Here is a 19,503-nt window from a genome sequence, read left to right on the forward strand (position 1 = left end):
GTGACCTGTCAATCAACCATAACAGTTTTTTTAACTCCTATTTTAAAATCTAATTCAAACTTTATTCAGAATATTTGCCTTCTATACATTGTATTGATCACAGGATACTGGTTTTGTTTAATGTTGCTTGTTAACATGATAGTTTCCTGAAATAAAGTGGTGGAGGCAAGCTGTAACATTATTTCTTCATTTAATGCTGCAATGATTTCCCCCAGAATATTATTGCACAACTGTTGCATGAATGTAATGTCAAACCTGGAATTGTGGCAACTGGTCTACTCATTGAACATCTGCAGCATTGAACATTCAGCTACATCACATCAGGCTTTTTAAAAGCAAAGATAACAACTGGAGCCCAGCCGATCAATCGGTCAGCCAATATTATCCACTGATATTGGCCTCTCACAGATATATTGGTATCGACGTATAAGTTGTCCAATATGTTTTCTCATCCAAGAAACAATAGGCTATACCAGCAAGTCCCATTTAAAAAAATACTCCTACAATCAAAGAGCACGATTTATACAAAAAGTATATTAGTATGACTTATATGTGTCAGCAAACTATAGAAACAATGTAAGCTGTATACCGCTGGCACCAGAAGTAGGGAGGTTAGGGGCTATTGTTGTTCTACATAAGCTTAAGACGACACAAAATATATAAAAATGTCTGTCTTCAAAGGCATTTCTTCATTTCTGACTCTCAGAAAGTATGTACGTTCAAGACAAGTGTTGTTGTAAGTAATACCCAAAAGTGATACTTGAGGAAAAGTAAAGATATCCTGCTTAAATATTATTTAAGTAAAAGTGAAAGTCACCCAAACATATAGTACGTGAGTAAAAGTCTTTAAGTCTATGATATTAAATGTTATTAAATATCAAAAGTACAAGTGAAAGTAAATTATATATATATATATATATATATATATATATATATATATATATATATATATATATATATATATATATATATATATATATATATATATATATAGTATATGTCAACTGCAAATACATGTGAGGTTTATTCTCATTAATCTCACCACCTGTGATGATATGACCTACCCATCCTACTGTCTGAATCTGTTTGCGGATTAGATGATCTCAATTAAGATCAAACAGATAAACAGATAGATACATAGATAGCTCCCCTTTTGCAACTTTTGATTCACTTCCCGAGAGATTGGGATTTCATTAAAGTTGCATAGAAAATAACGAACATACTTGACAAGTTTTGTACATTCTTGGCCTGACTGCTCAGGTGCCACACACGATATTGATCCCTCTCGTTGTTCTGGATCAAAGTTTCTATGATGAACATGCCCAGCAACAGAACCTTGGCCACAGACGTCCCAGTGGCAGCCGTCTTGGTTCCCCGCCACACTTTTAATACTTTTTTGGACGAAATTATATGGCATAGAGGAAAGGAGATATAACAGACACACAATACAAGTAAGAAGGATGGGTTTATTGTTGCTTTGTATAAATATGTGATTTGTTGACAATTAGAAAATATACAAAATCACAGCTTTTCCTTTAACTCCTCTTTTTCACACAGAAAGTTAAGTGATGATAATAATGCCGGTCCAAATGAAAGCACTGGATGCCACCAGGAATGCCAGTTACCCAACCAACCCTAATGTAAACCTTTGAAAAAATTCCATGTGCATCAGAGTCATCTTTGGCATAGTGCAGTTTGGAATCGTGGTAGCTTGCAAAGAATGCAGCCAAACCATCCAAATAAAGGTCTGCAAGTCAATCAGTTCCCAACACACTGAGTCAATTAGGGCCAGGCATGGGCCAATTTTATATTTATTTTTTATTTTTTCATAGTTCAGGCTCAGGTCCGACTCTGGCTCATTTACCAGTAACTTCTCTCATTTCATTGTGCTTATATATGAGCTGAACACACATAGGCCACTGCATGAAATATTGTTTTATTGGTTACATTATAAATATTATGCATAACCTATTAATGCATGAATTACATGTGACAGTTGACCATGCTGAGCATCAGAGAGAAGTTGTTCTTCAGTTTATGTTAATTATTTACATCAAAGAAAGATTATGGATTCTGGATTCTGTGGCTCGGTTGTATACTCAACTGCATGCTTATGCTTCTCTGTAATGAACAGTCAGTGTTAATGTGGGGGTGACTGGTAGCGGTGGTACTGGTAGTTATTTTTAAGGCGTGTAATAAGTTAACTTCAAACATTGGATTTAATTAAATATAACATTTAGCATTTTAATGATGCTTCATGTTTGTACAACAATGCTGATGAAATATTTGTGGCTCAACAGAGTATCCTCAGAGAGAACTTGTAGTGATATTGGTGTTGGTCTTGGGTCGGGCTTAGGCTGAAAAATTGCAGACTTTGTTGGGCTGGTGCCAGGCTAGGGCTTGAGTTTCTGGTCTGTGCAGGGATCTACATCCAAGCCCCAAGCTTTATTTTGTCTCTTGAAACAAAAGATGTACCCATAATATCTTACTGAGCAAAGACTGGCAATTTGAGGTATGGAATTTAATGAATATTGACATTACCCTGGACAATAAAGTGAGGGCTGCCTGGTATCACAGGACACTCAACAGTAATGGCACAAGCTTGCAAAATAAAACTGAACTGTAACATTCTTCACCTATTGCAGCATTTATTTTAGAATATATGCAGTAGCTTGTGGCATCACAGTGATCACTTGAGCATCACACCCTGTGACAGGCATCAACAAATGCATCAATCACAAATGGGTTTATATGTGAGGGCAGGGAAGCTGTTACTGACTCAGCAGGCATCGAGTACAAATGAGCAGGCACAGTCCGGTCTAGTCTGCCTATAATGCCAGCTCAAGGGGTGCAACATGGCATAGATGGGTGGAGGGCAGTGGCACAGGATGCTATGATTATGCTAGGTGTGCCAGCTTGAGATTTAGATGGAACAGTCTTATCTGTGGCTATACGAGTGCTACATTCACTGTTTAGAAGGTAACTGTGCTCACAGGCCATTGTTAAAATGAAAAAGAAGAAAAACTGCCCTAAAATGAAAATGGCTGTAAAACTAAAATGTGCACTTAACTTTATATTCTTCGTTTTTGGGGACATTTCAAACAGTAAATTGACCCAAATTACGCCCCCTCCTACGGTCACAGACAAAAGAAAGAACCAATGGATGTGACTTTCTTGGTCTTGGTAAGCTGCGGCATTGATTAACTGACACACTGTAGCCTGTACTGTACATTTACTGCCAGATTGACAATTTACTGCTAACCCTTTCCTCTGTGCCTTTTGTATTCACTGTCACTTTTCTGTTGCTTGGTCAACCACACACTCACTATGCACACACATTACATACTGCCCCTTTTCCTTAAAAAGCGCTATGCTAAGAGTTTCCTGGCCAATGACATAGAAATTGACACACGTTTCGGTACATTGCTGCACAGAGGCTCCAAAATGCTATTGATTTCCAAATGAATGGATATTTGGCGTTATATTTGGCATTCAAAATTTGATTTGTTGGCCTGGCAGGGGTTGTTGTTGGCCTGGCAGCCCACTAGGCCTCCACAATTACAGGGAAAACACTGGTAATATTGCCTGTGGAAAGATACATTGCTGACTTTTTCTGATGAAATTTTCACAGAGAAGCACAAATTAAATTTGATTCACATTCATTTCATTGGGGTGGTTTAGTTTAAGTAGTACTGGATATTCATCAAAAGATAAAATCTCCCAAAGTTATAGTATTTTTAAAATTTTGTTCCTTAAACTCAAAACCTAATTTAAAATTTTTTCAAATATATTGAACTGTACCAAATGATTTTGGTGACCTTGTGACCCTTCCTCCTCTGCCTTTTTTTTTTTTTTAATTGGACATATCTCTCTGATCCATTACTCATATAGACGCAAACCATTCTGTGAACATTAATTCTCCCTTGAGGAAGAAAGACATTGATTTTTGAGACCGCGTGACCTTTCTCCTACCATCAAGCTACAATTTGACTCTCCTGATATAACTATTCTGTCATATACCCAGACATTATTGACAGTGAATGTAATGAATAACTGGGGAGATTCTTAGGCCGTGACAAATGTCTACACCGAGTGCTTTTATGTATGTCTGTGAGTCTATGCTTTAAAACTGTCAAAGCTCCAGCAACACTTATAGTATAGAGAAGAACTTTATTGTTAGACCAATGCGTTTCAGCTTGTGATCATCAGGGTCACCCGAGTTCATGCTTTATACAGTCAAACAATGTGTTTCTTTAATAAAAAAAGACAGAAAACACAAGTGTCAATTAAGTCGGTGGTATATTAAGAAAATTGTTCAATGCCACCCATTCTTACTGCTGTTCATTGCACTTGAGAAATGAAGATGTGATAGAATGGAGGGAAAACCAAGGGACCTCTGTTGTGAAACCAGCAAGAAAAATCTGTCCTGTCCTTGGGATATTTTAGCTTGTGTGTGTGTATGTGTGTGTGTGTGTGTGTGTGTGTGTGTGTGTGTGTGTGTGTGTGTGTGTGTGTGTGTGTGTGTGTGTGTGTGTGCGTTGTGTGCGTGTCACATAGAAATGACAGAGGAAGCAATAGGATCATATGTTGACAGATCGCTGTGCAGAGAGAAATTAAAAATCAATGTGTTCTCCTATCACCAAAGCTATTTTTCTCTTTCATCACAGGCAGTGCTGACCATTGACCCCCAAAGACTTTTCATCATTAGATAGGGGGAAGAAAAAAGTCCTAAAAAACATTGCATTGACCTTGATTTTCTTTTTTTCTTTTTTTTTTCTTTTAACCAGTGCGGTGCCTGTTCGAAATGTGTCTGTTTGGAATGGGTCAATATCTTATTATTCCTTCGAGAACTGCATATGTATGTATCATTTGACAGACGTCTCAATTAAAATGATTTGATTACTCTGATTGGCTTACGCAAATATTTTTACCCTTACCCTAACCAATCTCACTCCTCATGCCTAAACCTAACCAATCCAAACAACAAAAGAAACAACTATAAGCCAATCAGACAATCAGAGGCATAGTAGGGTGGGTCCTGCTAAGAAAAGCAGTGGGGCCCATAATTATGTGTCTGTGCTACTAGTGGCTAATTATATTGCCTCTGACTCTGTTTTTTTTTGCCTTAGGTGACACAGTATATGTAAGTGTATGTAGCTTAGTTTGCCAGGAGACTTGATTGACATTTTGGGGAGAAGTTAGATTATCAGTCATTTAAGAGCAGCTTTGGTCTCCAAGTTATTATTACGATGCGTGCCAATTAAAAAAAAACTCTGACACTGTATACTGCATCTTTGCTGTAATTTGTGTTGTTTCACAAAAAAGCTTTTCTCTTCCGTTTAATTGCCTCTGTTTCTCTGTAACAAAACTAATTTCCATATTTTCCTTGGTTGATGTATGCACTGTATGTTCACACTAAGGCACTTTGAATTTTCTCACCTCTCTATAACGCTTACAAACACTAATATACAAACAGTCATCTCTGTTTTCTCAGTTTTCTGAGAAAAGCAGTGGATAAATGACAGATAGCAGCAAGGTTGCTGAATGTGTTCTGAATGGTGTTTAAATGCTGTATATGGTACCTTAATGGTTGTATATACAAATTTTCTACCAATGCAAGGTTTTCAAAAATAGACGATTTCAGGATTTGCTTGGAGAACATCCAAGGATAATGCTTCCTTTCTGTGGATGTCAGCTCTCACAGAGTGAAGCATATAAGCATCATATGAGAAGTTTCTCATAATTTGCAAATACACCTCCCAAACAGTGGTGACCCTGACCAAATTCAAACCTTCCTTCGCTGCCCCTTGAAATGAAAGGAGGTGGAATTATCCAAGGACTGCAAAATCCTTCCTCACTAAATAAACATACACATCAGCAACTACTGGTCTGAGATATATAAGGGGTGAAAAACATACACTTTACAACAGTGCAGCACATCTGCTGCAGTCAGATATTTTTCCAGATATAGGGGAGTCTATTACCATCAGTGCAAAAATGACACTGTGATGCGTTCATATTTAAAGGATAGGGAACGAAAATTTCTATATTTTTCTAACTGTCAACAAATTTCATGCGCAGACCCAAACCATTGTGCAAGTATTATGTACATGTACATGTTCCTTGTCCTTGTTTGAGCATGTTAATATGTTTAGAAACAGCTTCAAAGACTAATAACAGAAAGAAGATCCGTTTAAAGGAGACAAACCCTGTCTCCTCGAAATTACGTTCATATGTAATTAAACAGAAAATGCATTTAGCCAGATATGTAATGCTTGCTGAATTACGCTGTCTCTCAAAATAATGAGAAAATGTTATTAATTAACATATTTGACAAGTTGTTTAAATACCCAACATACCTGTATGAGTGAAATGTCTAAAGACAGAATAGTTTTTGTTTTTGTTTTTTTCACCAAAATATTCAATATCCATTATTTTATGTTATTTGTAAGCATTGGCAGCACTTGGGTAAGGTTAGCCAGAGATCATGGTCTTGATTGTATACAGAATAAAGTCTGTAGTGCTTCTTAACCTTTAAATTAAACCATGATCTTTCACTAACATGTCTAAACCTAACCACAGGCAATTGACCCCAACGTCCTCCCTCCTAATTCAGAGTTGTTAATGAATGAAGCGCTTCAGTCATTAAAAAGAATTGTTTCCTAATGCAATATAATTGGGAAAAACATAAACGAATAAGATATATCAGACTTTGGCTACACACACAATACTTGCAGGTAGATAAGTTCATTGTTGGTTTGGCTCTGCACATGAGATTTGACAATAACCAGGATATTGGGCCAGGGTGAGGACTCACTGTGGTTTTCAGGAAGTGCTTGGACTGCAGATGACCAAAGTTGGTCGTTCAAATCTGTTTTATTGTATTTTAATTTACTGACCCCCCTGGTTCTGATAGTTCTTTTATGTCTGAATTCAGTGATTTTTCTTTTATCCTCTATCATTAGGTTAGACAGAGTTATTAATGTTGGTGATGTTAATATTCACTTTTATGACATTTCTCATAGTTTTACTGCTGATTTTCTATTAATTACTGAGTCTTTAGATTTGATTCAACACATTTCTGGTCCCACACACTTAACTAAGTCTAACGCTCTTAAATAACCTCTCAGCTGAGAAGTTTTCTGCAGTTTCTGACCCAAGTGCAGTGTTGTCTTCTCACGCTGACATTACTATTCTGGTCCACTCCTTTAATAAACATTGCCCTATCGTTTATAGATTTCTGGTGTAAATGTCAAAGGGTAGAGTGACTGTGGAAAACCAGCGCGCTCCATGTTCACCATCTTCACCTTTTGACAAATTTTAATAACACGGTTACTTTGTTAATTTCCTCCAGTAAATAGCCTTGCTTGACACCATTAGCATTGTCACTCCTGCACCCCATGATGTGTCTGCATTTTCAAATAAGGATTGCAGTAACTTTCTCTTTTTCTTTGTGGATAATTAGAGACATCATTGATTCGTGTGCAGCATGAACACTTCATCAAACCCTTTAGATACTTTACAAACTTCCTTGCTAAAAAATGTACTTGGATCTATTGGTCCATGCCTGGTCTCTATTGTACATAGCAATCTGGGTGTGTCCCAGCTTATTTTAAACATGCAGTTGTTCAACTGCTTCTGAAAAAAGAAAACTGTTCCCAAAAAGCTCACTGCTGTCTTGAATACACATTACAATAGATAAATTTCAATCTGGTCAGAAACATTCAACTAAAACATCTTCCCTCAGAGTCTCCAATGACATAATATCCTCTGATGTGAGTGAATGCTCTGCTGCGGTGCTGCTGGATCTTAGCACAGCTTTTGAAACTGTAGATTGCAGCATCCTGACTGAAATTCTTAGGCAGTGGATGGTATCTCTGCGGGCGCCCTGGACTGTCTTGGGTCTTATATTATTTGCTCTGTACATGCTTCTCTGGGTCATGTTATTAAAAAATGCAAAGGTATTTTGTATCACTGTTATGCTGATGATATTCCGCTCTATGTCTCTTTTCAAGTTGTTGACACATACATGTTTCTTCCATTCAAGAAACATTACCAAACTCCAATTAACAGGTTTTCTTATATCACAGCCTGAGATAGAGGTGATCATTCACACTTTTATATATAGACTGTTGCAATTTATTTTTCACCTGTCACGGCAAATCGTCTCTGGACGTCTACAAATGGTCCAGAATGCTGCTGCAAGGCTGTTAACCAGGTCCAGTAGGACAACTCACATCACACCCATCGTATCTTCTTTACATTGCCCTCTCGACAAGTTAAAAAATAATGTAAAGTTCTTGTTTTCTGCTCCATCCTGATATCACCATAAGATCACGTAGATCTTTTATCCAGGGCATACTAGTTGTCCATCGCTCTCAGCTGGAAAAAAAAGGTGATTGTGCCTTTGACACTAGTGAAATACTCTTCCTAATGGTACAGTATACACACTTTAAAAAGCAACTGAAGACTCATTTATTCAAATTGGCCTTCGTCTCATGTTGTGGTGTCTGGTGTTGGTAATTTTGTGTGTTTTTAAGGACTTCTGCTGCTTATGTTTTATTTATTATTCTCTTTCTTACTGTTTTTATTGTCTTATTTTTAAATTGTACTTTTGTGAAGCACTTTTTGACCTTGCTCTATGAAAGCTGCCATACTAAATAAGCTTTACTTGCTTACAATAAGAAAAATCACCCACCTTATCTACCTTGTCCTTATTCTTATACAGCCTTTAAGATTCACTTTAGCTCAAGCATATATAATACTTAGGGGAAATTATATGAGTGAATTGCTCAACAGAACATATTGAAGGCTTACATGTGTTAAAAATTAAAGCTTCCTATCATCTGAGGCTAGGGAAGAGAAAAGAAAAAGCTCCCTCCTATATTGACAGAGGGTAACAGATGGAGAAGGTAAAATGAGCAAAGGTAGAAGCTGTTATAGAATAAGAGTAATTGATGAATAAGGCATGATTCATCTAGCTTTGGTGTTGCTTTTGATGTGATCTTTTGTCCCCCCTCAGTGGACATTCATGTTTGACGCAGATGCAAAAAGCACAGAGATATTGGCCAGCATAGTGATCACAGCCAAGAATAACATTATGCGAAAATCCATGGAAGTGTTAAACTAAGTCCCTGTAAATCACTTTATCACGGGCATGCTGTAGGATTTCAGCATTTAAATTTTGTCAAAATGTTTGTATTTGTTTATTTGAATGTGTTTGCAAGCAATTATTTCCCAGCACTTTGCCAGCACACATAAAATGATCAGATTCAAGATGTTGGTGATGTAATCATACAGCAGTACATTTGGAAAGCACATGTTCCGCTGGAAAATAAATGTTTTGGTTACAATCAATTTTAGATTTCCATTAAGTGTGGTTTTTTTGATGTTTTGAAAAGGAAGGAAAGCAAATCAGCCTGTTTATTGTTACTAAAATGTTGTCAATTTTTTGATAAAACATAATCCCAGTGGATTGTAACATGTGACATAGATTCAGTATTGTGTGTGATATCCATAGACTGATCAAAATGGTGCAAATGATTTAATATGCTGACAAAATGGCACCTTCTGTATTTAAAAAAAAACAATTTTATCACGACCCGTTACTAAAAGTAGTAACTGGCACATAAGTAGTGTCTGCTGCCATAATGCAATGAGCCAACACTGGTATGTTTTACTGTATACCTCAGTGGGTGTAACTTGTTAAACCTAATCTGTCACAATATGTTGCACTACATAATGTAAACATGAATCTATGACTGTGATTGAATCGCAGGATGCCTCTTTTACACATCTGTCTGGGTTAATGGTAATAAGCTTTAGTAGAGAAAAACAATTTATCAAGCAATATGTCTAAAAATGAATGACTACTGGCTACAATAATTTGTTGATAGTCATCTGAGAATAATAAAGTTGAATTGTCCAAATTCAGTTTAAGTCAGATTTTGTGTGAAAACCAAACAAATGCATACCCTTCCATGAGAAAAAGGCACTAATGGAGAGGAGCATGTCACAGTTTATTCTCAGAGTAACAGCTAACCATCCACTCCAATACAGTTTAAATTATACATTTCAATATTGAAATTGGTGACTCTCTGGACTTGTGTGTAATAAAGTAAAGCAGGTGGTTTATTAATTTGTGGATACAAATAGTTTTCCCCATAGTCTGCATACCTATAGTCGACAGACCCAAAAAACAAAGCTCCAACAGTGAATCAATGCTGCCATCTAGTGTATATTCTTTGATATGGCATGATGACATATACATTATTTCTGTGTAGATATTTACACTTCTGAAACATAGTTTTTAATTATTAGTTGATACTTGATGACATTCAAATCAGAGTAAAATAAGCATTTCAATTGAAGAAATATCTCAGTTGGCATTTAAGCACACACACACACACACACACACACACACACACACACACACACACACACACACACACACACACACACACACACACACACACACACACACAGAGAGAGTAAATTAAGGCTAAACAGGGGAAAAGTCATTGCAACTGTGCTACTGTTAGTCAAAAAAACTGGTGCAGCACAGGGAAATTAAGATGAAGCTTACATGTCATTTAATACTAAATTGTGACATATGCTACCTCTCAATGGACAGATCTATGACACTAGCAGAAGAAAGGGAGGTCAAAACCTTGTGAGGAAAATCTCTTGAGACACTAATCTCATTAGGCTTGTTTGACTCCTTTAGGTTAAGCACAATTTAAATGACCCCCAACAAATCACAGCACAAACAAACATATATGACCTTAAGGATTGTGACTATTTTACCGTGAAGATTTAAATACTTCTTTTTAGTTTTATACTTATTAAAGAACCATCACATTTATGTTTGCCCAAAATCAAAAATCAACTTCAATAGGCACAGCTTTTTTTTAGTGGTTGCACATTAATAACACTTTTTTATCAGCACTTTATCAAATCCACATATTTCCTCATATTCATTTTGATTGCATATTAAATTAAAGTCTAATGTAATGTTGTTATGTAATTCTAGTGTTAGTCTTATTCTAACATTTTTTACACAATTTCACTGAATCTAAATCTGAATTAGTGGAAATATGCATGCTTTATTACAGCATATAACACTGTAATTAAATAGCAGTCTTGTTTTATTTCGTGTTGATGTTGTGTTTTCCTTGGCTACATCAAACTAGAATAATCCATGATCCCTTTCATTAAATCCTCTTAGAGACACACTGATTTAAGCCTTCTCTAAACTTGGCCACAATGGAGTTGCTAATTTTAGTTCACCCTCGTATCTATTAAAGACCACGGGTAGCCTGTCCTGCTTTTTGCTGTGTTTCCTGACAGGCAGTCATATTATTTCTTTAAGTAAATCTAATTTCAAGTTTGAATGAATTGGACCATATACAAAGTAATGCATACTGTATAGAATGACTATTTTTGATAACTGTAAAACTAAATGTAAAGTCATTACTCAGTACAAATTATATAAATACTATAATAATACTATAATAAACTGAAAAAAACAAAGTGATGCCATTGTCTTGCATGTATGGCAGGGATTAGTCATGGGGGATATGAAAAGTTTTTTCTACTCATTTTGAATACATTGTTTTGTCATCATACATGTACAAATACATAAACTTGGTAGCAGTAAAGGTCTTTAAAAATAACAAAAACAACCACAATAGCTATCAGTATGGAGAAACGCCACAGATAAACTCTGATGGATTTAACAGCAGGACTCAGCCAGAGAAGAATAAATGATGACATCTTCAGTGAAAGTGTATCATCAGTGAAGACTTTCATATATTTTTAAATTCTAGTCAGACAACTTATTCACTTTAAAAAGTCAGTGGGAAACGTAGCATTTGGCACAGCAGCAGTCATGATTTGGTCAAGGAAAGAAGCATCAGTGTGCATGTGTTATGAGCCACACAATGCAGAAGGCAACCAGAAAGAGAAACCACATTTTAACATACAGTACACACTAGGTGAGAAAATGTCAGTGGAATGATTGGGTGCTAGAGGAACATATATGCAGTTATATATATATATCACCTGATATCTGTGTTTGTGCATGTTAATGGATTCAGTATTCTCCAAAGATGTTGAAACTTTGTCTGTGGCACGAGTCAGTTGGGGTTCAGAGGGAATTCTCAGGTAGGTTGTAGTTATATTACTGCCAAACATTCATAAGTTTGGTATGTAATATCTCAAATTAGGATTCAGGCCAACACGGTAGCAGCACTATCCTGTACTAGATTAAGTACTCAGCTGCTATATTTGAGGATGAATCAGAGTCATAATCATAGATCATGCCTCTGCCAGCCAGGGAGAGAAAGTGTCTTGTGCGCCGGTCCAAGGCCATCACTGAGTTGGTGTGCCAAATAATCGACCAATACACTGTCAATCAGTATGGTAAATGGCGAGGGATTGAAAGAGCTAGTTCAGTACCTCAAGTCTAAGTACTTTATGCCATCAAGAGCTACCGTGACTAAATGCAATGAAAACACTTTGGGGAGGAGAAGGATGAGCTATAATTCAAGCTAACCTAGGGCAGACAAGCCAGCTCTGATCACTTACTGCTGGACAGCTCTCACAAACAAAAGCTAGATCACAGCCTTTCTTTAAAAATAACCAGTTAATGGGTATCTGTATTAAAAGCAAAATTCAAAGAAACTGACATCCCTAACAAGGATATTGAGATAAAGTTTGCATGTAATGGTGAAATGTGATTACACTTTGTCATCAGCACTTTATCAAATCATTATACTTCCCCATTTTGATTTCTGTTGCATGTTAAATTCTGGTCTGATGTAATGGTGTTATGCAATGTTGTTGAATCTGGGACATCCTTATTCCAGTCTGTTTTATTCTAAGATTTTCTCCACATTTCACTGAATATAAATCTAAATTTGTGGAAATATGCATGCATTACTGCAGTGTATTTAACACTGCAATTAAATAGCAATCCTGTTTTATTTCGTCTTGGTGTTGTCTATTTTTTCCTAGCCAATATTGAAATAGAATAATCCACGATCCCTTTCATTAAATCTCCTTAGTGATGCGCTGATTAAAACCTTTTCTAAACTTGGCCACAATGGAGAAGCACATTTGAGATCCACCTTTGTATCTATTTAAAACCATGGGTAGCCTGTCCTGCTTTTTGCTATGTTTGTTGACAGGCATATTATTTATTTAGGTAAATCTAATTTCAAATTTGAAGGAATAAGACCATATACAAAGTAATGCATACTGTAAAGAATAAGTATTTCTGATAACTCTAAAATTCAACGACAAGTCACTACTCAACACACACTATAATACAACTATAATAAACTAAAAAACAAAAGCAAGGGAGTGTTGCAAGCGTCTTGCATGTCTTCCTGGGATCAATCAGGCAAGATATGAAAAATCTTCTCTACTCATTTTGAATAAATATGTTTATATATCATCATACATAATAAACCTGGTAGCAGTAACGGTTTTGCAAAATCAAATATATTCAACCTACAACCACAAGAGCTAACAGTATGGAGGAATGCCAGAAATTAACCTTTAAGGATTAAACAGCACCACTCTGTTTATTTATGTTGTAAAGGTTCACTTGCCAAACTCATTACCAGATCTTCAGTTATCCTGACCTCCTTAGTTGTGCCAAAGCTGCAAAGTCATGGCCTGTTTGTGGGTAGGACTCAGCTAGAGAAGAATAAATGATGACATCTTCAATGAAAGTGTATCATAAGTGAAGACTTAGACAACCTGTACACTTTAAAAGTCAGTAGGAAACTAAGTATTTGGCACAGCAGCAGTCATGATTTGGTCAGGGAAAGAAGCATCAGTGTGCATGTGTTATGAGCCACACAATGCAGAAGGCAACCAGAAGGAGAAACCACCTTTTAGCATACAGTACACGCTAGGTGAGAAAATGTCAGTGGGAATGATTGGGTGCCAGGGGAACATATATGCAGTTGCAATATTTGCCCATCAGTCTACACTCAGTAACCCATAATGACAAAGTGAAAGCATGACTTTAGATTTTTTTTGTAAATGTATTTATAATAAAAAACTGAAAACCCTCATTCAAGTATTCAGATCCTTAATGTACCACTTTGTAGAAGTAGAAGACATTTTGACCTTCAAAAATTGCAAATTTTAATAAGCAGTTCTGTCTATTTAAATCTTCAACCCAAAGTGTTTAAAAAATGAAGGAATTTGAAACTTTCTGAATCCACTAAATATTTGGGTAACTGTTTTTGTGCATATTAATGGATTTAATCTTTCTTATTCTCCAAGGAGGTTTAAACTATCACGTTGAGGTACAGAGGGCATTCTGAGGTAGGTGCAGATCCTAAAATGTACTTCGACTCAGCTGCCAGAGTCTTTGTTTCTGCTCCATGTTGGCAAGCTGTCTGTATCGTATACTAATCTCATTGCAAAAAAGATCAGCAGACAAAGCCTGACAGAGCAGCATAATGAGATCAACAGACGGAAAAGTAACCAAGTTCTTTAGGGTTACGGCACTGCAGAATGACCTGAGTCATCAATGCAAAATAGAGCAACAGGGTGGTGTCACTCCATTGTGGCCATCTTCTGTTTATTAGCCCAAAGCTGTACATATAGGTCACTGGCTACCTAACATCATCAGCCTTATTCTGCATGGGTGTCCTGCCAAATGAAGCAACAAAATGTTTATACATACAGTTTTATACAATACACCTCTACTATCCACCTGTGAAACCTGAGGGATTTCAAGGTGGATCACACTGCTAATGCAGAGATCAGTGACCAATCAGCATGAAAGGAATTCTAAATTTGGGGGGTTTCTCTTCAAATTGAGATCGGTGCTCCCTATAATTTTACAAGTGCAAATTTAAATCCAAATGTAGTAACTGTCCCAACATACATACATACATACATGTATAGACCTCTTAGTAGAGGCCAGTACATAGCTTATGATCCTCAGGCAGAAGTCTTTTATCTGTTCCCAAGGCTCGACTGAAAAACTAAAGGTGACAGAGCACTTACAGTTCAGGCCCCGAAGCTATGGAAGGGGCTGCCTGAGGAAATCATGTCAGCAAAATCAGTGACCTCTTTAAAATCTCTTCTTAAAACATTTTTATCTGAGAGCTTTTTTTGATTTTCTTCTATTTTCATTGGTTTTGTTTTAATTGCTTATTACTTGGTCTGAAATTATGTTAATCTTCTGCTTGTGTTAAAGTTGCTGCCTTGTGTAAAGCATTTTGTAATGTTTAGAGAAGTGCTCTATAAAGACAGATGGTAATGATGACTATTATTATTATCATGTCTCCATAGGTATGGATAATTTTACAATTTAGTGAAATTATGCAGCAACCAACAAGTAATCATCAACTATTCTGAAAAAGTTGTTGGACACTCTCATGGTTAATTTGACACACTGAGGGATCCTCTCAATCCGTGCCTCTAGCAGGATTTGCCTCTGTGGCCTATCCGCGTATCTAATGCAATCTAATTAAAAGAGATTGATACACCAGTTTCAAATTAGCATGACTTAGAGTTTAGACTATTAGCTTCTTTTTGTTTGTGTAGAAAAACAACACTGAGACGGATTAAGAACAGCAATAGACTGGGATGGCGCCCATGTGGCCGATAAATTCACGGATGAGAAGTCATGTGCCTGTAATGGAGACTCAAAACTAAACTAAACTTTATGGCTTTAAGAGAAGCTGTATTACCCTGTACCAAAATGTGTTCATTAAATAAGAGCACTTTCAGTTAGTCAATCCTTTTTTTTCTTTTTTCTTTTTTTCAGCACACCATCATTTTCATCTGTTTTATACAAAATCAGATCATTTTGACTCATGCAGCTGGTTTGTTAAAGCTAAGTTTGCTGATCAGTAAATTAATTATTGCAAACTATGCTGCATTAGAAAAGAGCATGACTTAATACATTACTAATTAATGTATGTTTCTTTTTAATAATGGATCAGATGATTAAGTGTAATGTCAAAGTGGATGAGGGGTCATTCATAGTGATGAATCATCACCAAGTTCTGCCTTTTTTCAGAGCTTTTAGCTGTGTCTCCTTGTTTTGTTTTTTCTGGGATGCCAACTGAACTCACACCAACCCTGTGTTCAGCAGCAGCTGTTTTCAACAGAAAAGCTCCGATTAACCCTCTCATCAATACCTAAAGGCAGACATAAACAACATAGAGAAGCATTTACAGTAGCAGCTAAAAAGGAGTTGTTATTTTTCAGGAGTTGATGAGGACCACAACAGTTAAATGAATCTTACACTTACATGCATCACAGAAACTTGAGTCTAGATTAATGCTTATGTTGCTGCATATCTGCTGAATGTACTGACATTTTACTTTAAGGCGATAATACGCAGATCTTTCATTTTCAGTTTGTCCTGCTGTCCCAAGTTCCTAATATTATCAATTAATTCAGCCTTAAAACTCAACAAATCAACAGAACCACTCATATATTTTATAAAATTTTGCCCAATGTGTTGAACATTTGAGTTCAAGCTAATTTTTTTTATTGCACAATATCATTCAAAAGTGATTCAAAGTGCTTAACAGAATGAGTTAGAAAATAAGTTATAGCATAGATAAAGACAGCATGCATGCATGCACACAAATAAACACACACAAACACATACACACAAATGATAAAAAATGTATTCATCAGTCATGACAAGGTAGGATGCTCAAAGCTTTACTGTCATAGACACATTGAAGTCACACCCTGTCCAAATTGGGTTTATAGTCTTAAACATGTATCATCTGCCATAATTGCCTTATTTATATAATCCACTGCTGATTGACTGTAGTGTTTTTTACTGGCAATGTCAATATGCTGTCAGTGTCTGCCATATGTAATCTAACTACATTAAAAGTTAGTGTGTTGGAATCATGCCTCCTTATCTCACCTATAAATTTGGCCAAGACCTACATTTAGCTGCAAATCTAATTAACTCAGACAGAGGAAACCCCACTAACATAATACAGAAGTAATCCCGTGGCCACACTAATCACTAGCTTTGGAATTCCAGAGGGATAAAAAAAACAACAACACCTACGAGCATGAGATGCCTATTTCAAGTCTGGCTGCTCCATAGTGTAGCTCACACCCAGAGGCTGCAGGAATATGAACTTTTAAATTAAAAGCCAGTTATGGGTCAGGCACAGCAAACAGAGAACACTGAGGAAATTGATGTCAAAGCACTTCAGGATATGTACAAAAAATTTGTTATGGAGTGCCCAAGTGGAGTACTTTTCCTGCACGAGTTCAAGCGCTTCTTTGGTGTAGACCCAACAGGCGAAGCATCCGAATATGCAGAGAATATGTTTCGAGCTTTCGATAAAAATGGGGTGAGAGAGTTGTTACAGCCTTGCATATTATGCATCTTTACCAAAATGGGAAAATGTGACCTAATTGTTCTCATTCAACCTATTTTTCAGGACAATACAATTGATTTCCTTGAGTTCGTGGCAGCACTGAATCTTGTTTTTCGGGGAGACCTGGAGCACAAACTGCGCTGGTCATTCAAGGTGTATGACAGAGACAGCAATGGCTATGTGGACAGGGAAGAGCTGCGGTCAATAATTGATGTAAGTCTATTTAAATGTTAATTGCAAGGAAATGTCTTGTTTGTATTGGATGCAACTCAAACAGAGCAGTGACAAAAGGGACGTTCCTTAAGTTCCTCTTTAATAGTAAATGTAAGCCTCAAGTGACGGCAGCATAATGGGTTTTTATGACATTTTCAACAACTTCTTGTTCTCCTCCTCTGGGGACTTTCTCACATCCTCCTCCTCTCTTGGTGCCATATTTCCTGTTACTTTTCTAAAATGCAAAAAAAACAGATCTTTCAAATCCAACAAAACAAGCCAAAGAATTAAAGACAACTTCTGTTTCAATGCATAATGATTATACAGAATTTATGATTATATATTATATTTGAGATTATATATTAGATATGAGATTATAGGTGGATCAGTATATATTTAGTCTGAAAGCTAATTACAGCACAGATGTGGCAGCAATTTATCTAAACCACAATATTTTAGGTTTAATTTATGAGTATTTATGTTACCAGTACCTATTCATTTAGGTGTTCGTTGATGTTTCATTAAAACAAAACTCTTCAATACTATGTGATAATATATTGATAAAAGAGCACTCAAGATGGCCAAACATATTACAGATTCATATTTGAAATAAATAAATTCAGACACAGATTTGAATCCAAAGTGATCATAATAAAGGAAAATGTTCCCTTGTTTATTTATAACCCTGATCTAAATAAATAGGCTATAAATCTTGGTCAATTAAGTGTATCATCACTGAATGTAATGTGGTTGATGTTTAATGTGCAGGGTGTATGATTTTGGCTGGTACAAAACCCTTTTATTTTTTTTGTTTGATGGACATGTTTGCATTTTTGACTCCTGTGTTTAATGTTTTGCAACTAAATGTCAAATAATGTATGACATAAGTTTATTTTCATTTTTGTGAATGTTATTTTGTTGTCGTCTTTGTTTTGCAGCTGTTTTTGCATGTGGTACCTAATTTATTCTCTCCCTGTGTGTGCATGTTACATGTGTATGTAAGTATAATAACAGAAAAGGAGGTTGCTATTACATCATTTACTGGATTATCAATATGAAATGCAACATTTCTTTCTTTGTCTCCATCTAGAGTATCTATAGGATAAAGAAAGGCACAAAGACAGACATGAGTGATTCACAGCTTACAGTAGATGAGGTTGTGGATCGAATATTGCAGGCCGTTGATAGTGATGGAGATGGTAAGCATTTACTCACATGCCTTTACAATGCACTGAAATTATTTTGAGAGCTACAATAGCCTGGGGGAATAATGTGCTGCTGTTGCAGATAATATTAAAGCCACTTTGACTTTCTTTTTGTTCCACAGGTCACATTAACATGGAGGAGTTCATTAGAGGGGCACAGCAGGACCCCTGGGTGCTCAGCATGTTGAAGTTGGACATGAATCCTGCTGCATGGGTGCTGGAGCAGAGGAGAAGGAGTGCACACTTCTGAAATGTGGACAAAAGAAGAACAATCATGGCTAAAATACATCATTTCAAGTTTACAGCTCATACCAGGATTCATTTTGGATACTCTGTCAACATGTGCATTTCCAAATTCAGACACTGTGAAAATGTGTATTTAATCAGAAGTGGTCATCATATGGTTGTTAGCAAAGGCACAATCTCAGCAGGGACTATACTAATAATAATACTACATTGTATTTCTACTGTACTTTCAGGGAACTCATGATCAAAGGAAATCAATACACTAAAAGCAGCTTATATCACTATATATAACTAAAAAACATATAGCACAGAAAACAATACATTTAAAACATAACAAATCATTAACCACAAATACACAGCAGTTCTGAAAAGTTGAGTTTTGATTAGTGATTTAAACTTGTGCAGATCAATGCAGTCTCAGATGTATTTGGGGAGAGAGTTACATA

General features: G+C 36.3%; 1 protein-coding gene across 1 annotated transcript; it reads left to right on the forward strand.

Annotated features, from left to right (window-relative positions):
• Nucleotides 1–17,168: 17,168 nt before the first annotated feature.
• On the forward strand, nucleotides 17,169–19,061 carry LOC133978460 (guanylyl cyclase-activating protein 2-like). Its single transcript, XM_062416684.1, has 4 exons — nucleotides 17,169–17,366; nucleotides 17,457–17,606; nucleotides 18,697–18,805; nucleotides 18,934–19,061. The coding sequence occupies exons 1-4, from the start codon at nucleotides 17,169–17,171 to the stop codon at nucleotides 19,059–19,061; spliced, it is 585 nt and encodes a 194-aa protein (XP_062272668.1).
• Nucleotides 19,062–19,503: the final 442 nt, after the last annotated feature.

Source organism: Scomber scombrus, chromosome 1 (genome assembly GCF_963691925.1).
Source record: "Scomber scombrus chromosome 1, fScoSco1.1, whole genome shotgun sequence".
Taxonomy (NCBI): domain Eukaryota; kingdom Metazoa; phylum Chordata; class Actinopteri; order Scombriformes; family Scombridae; genus Scomber; species Scomber scombrus.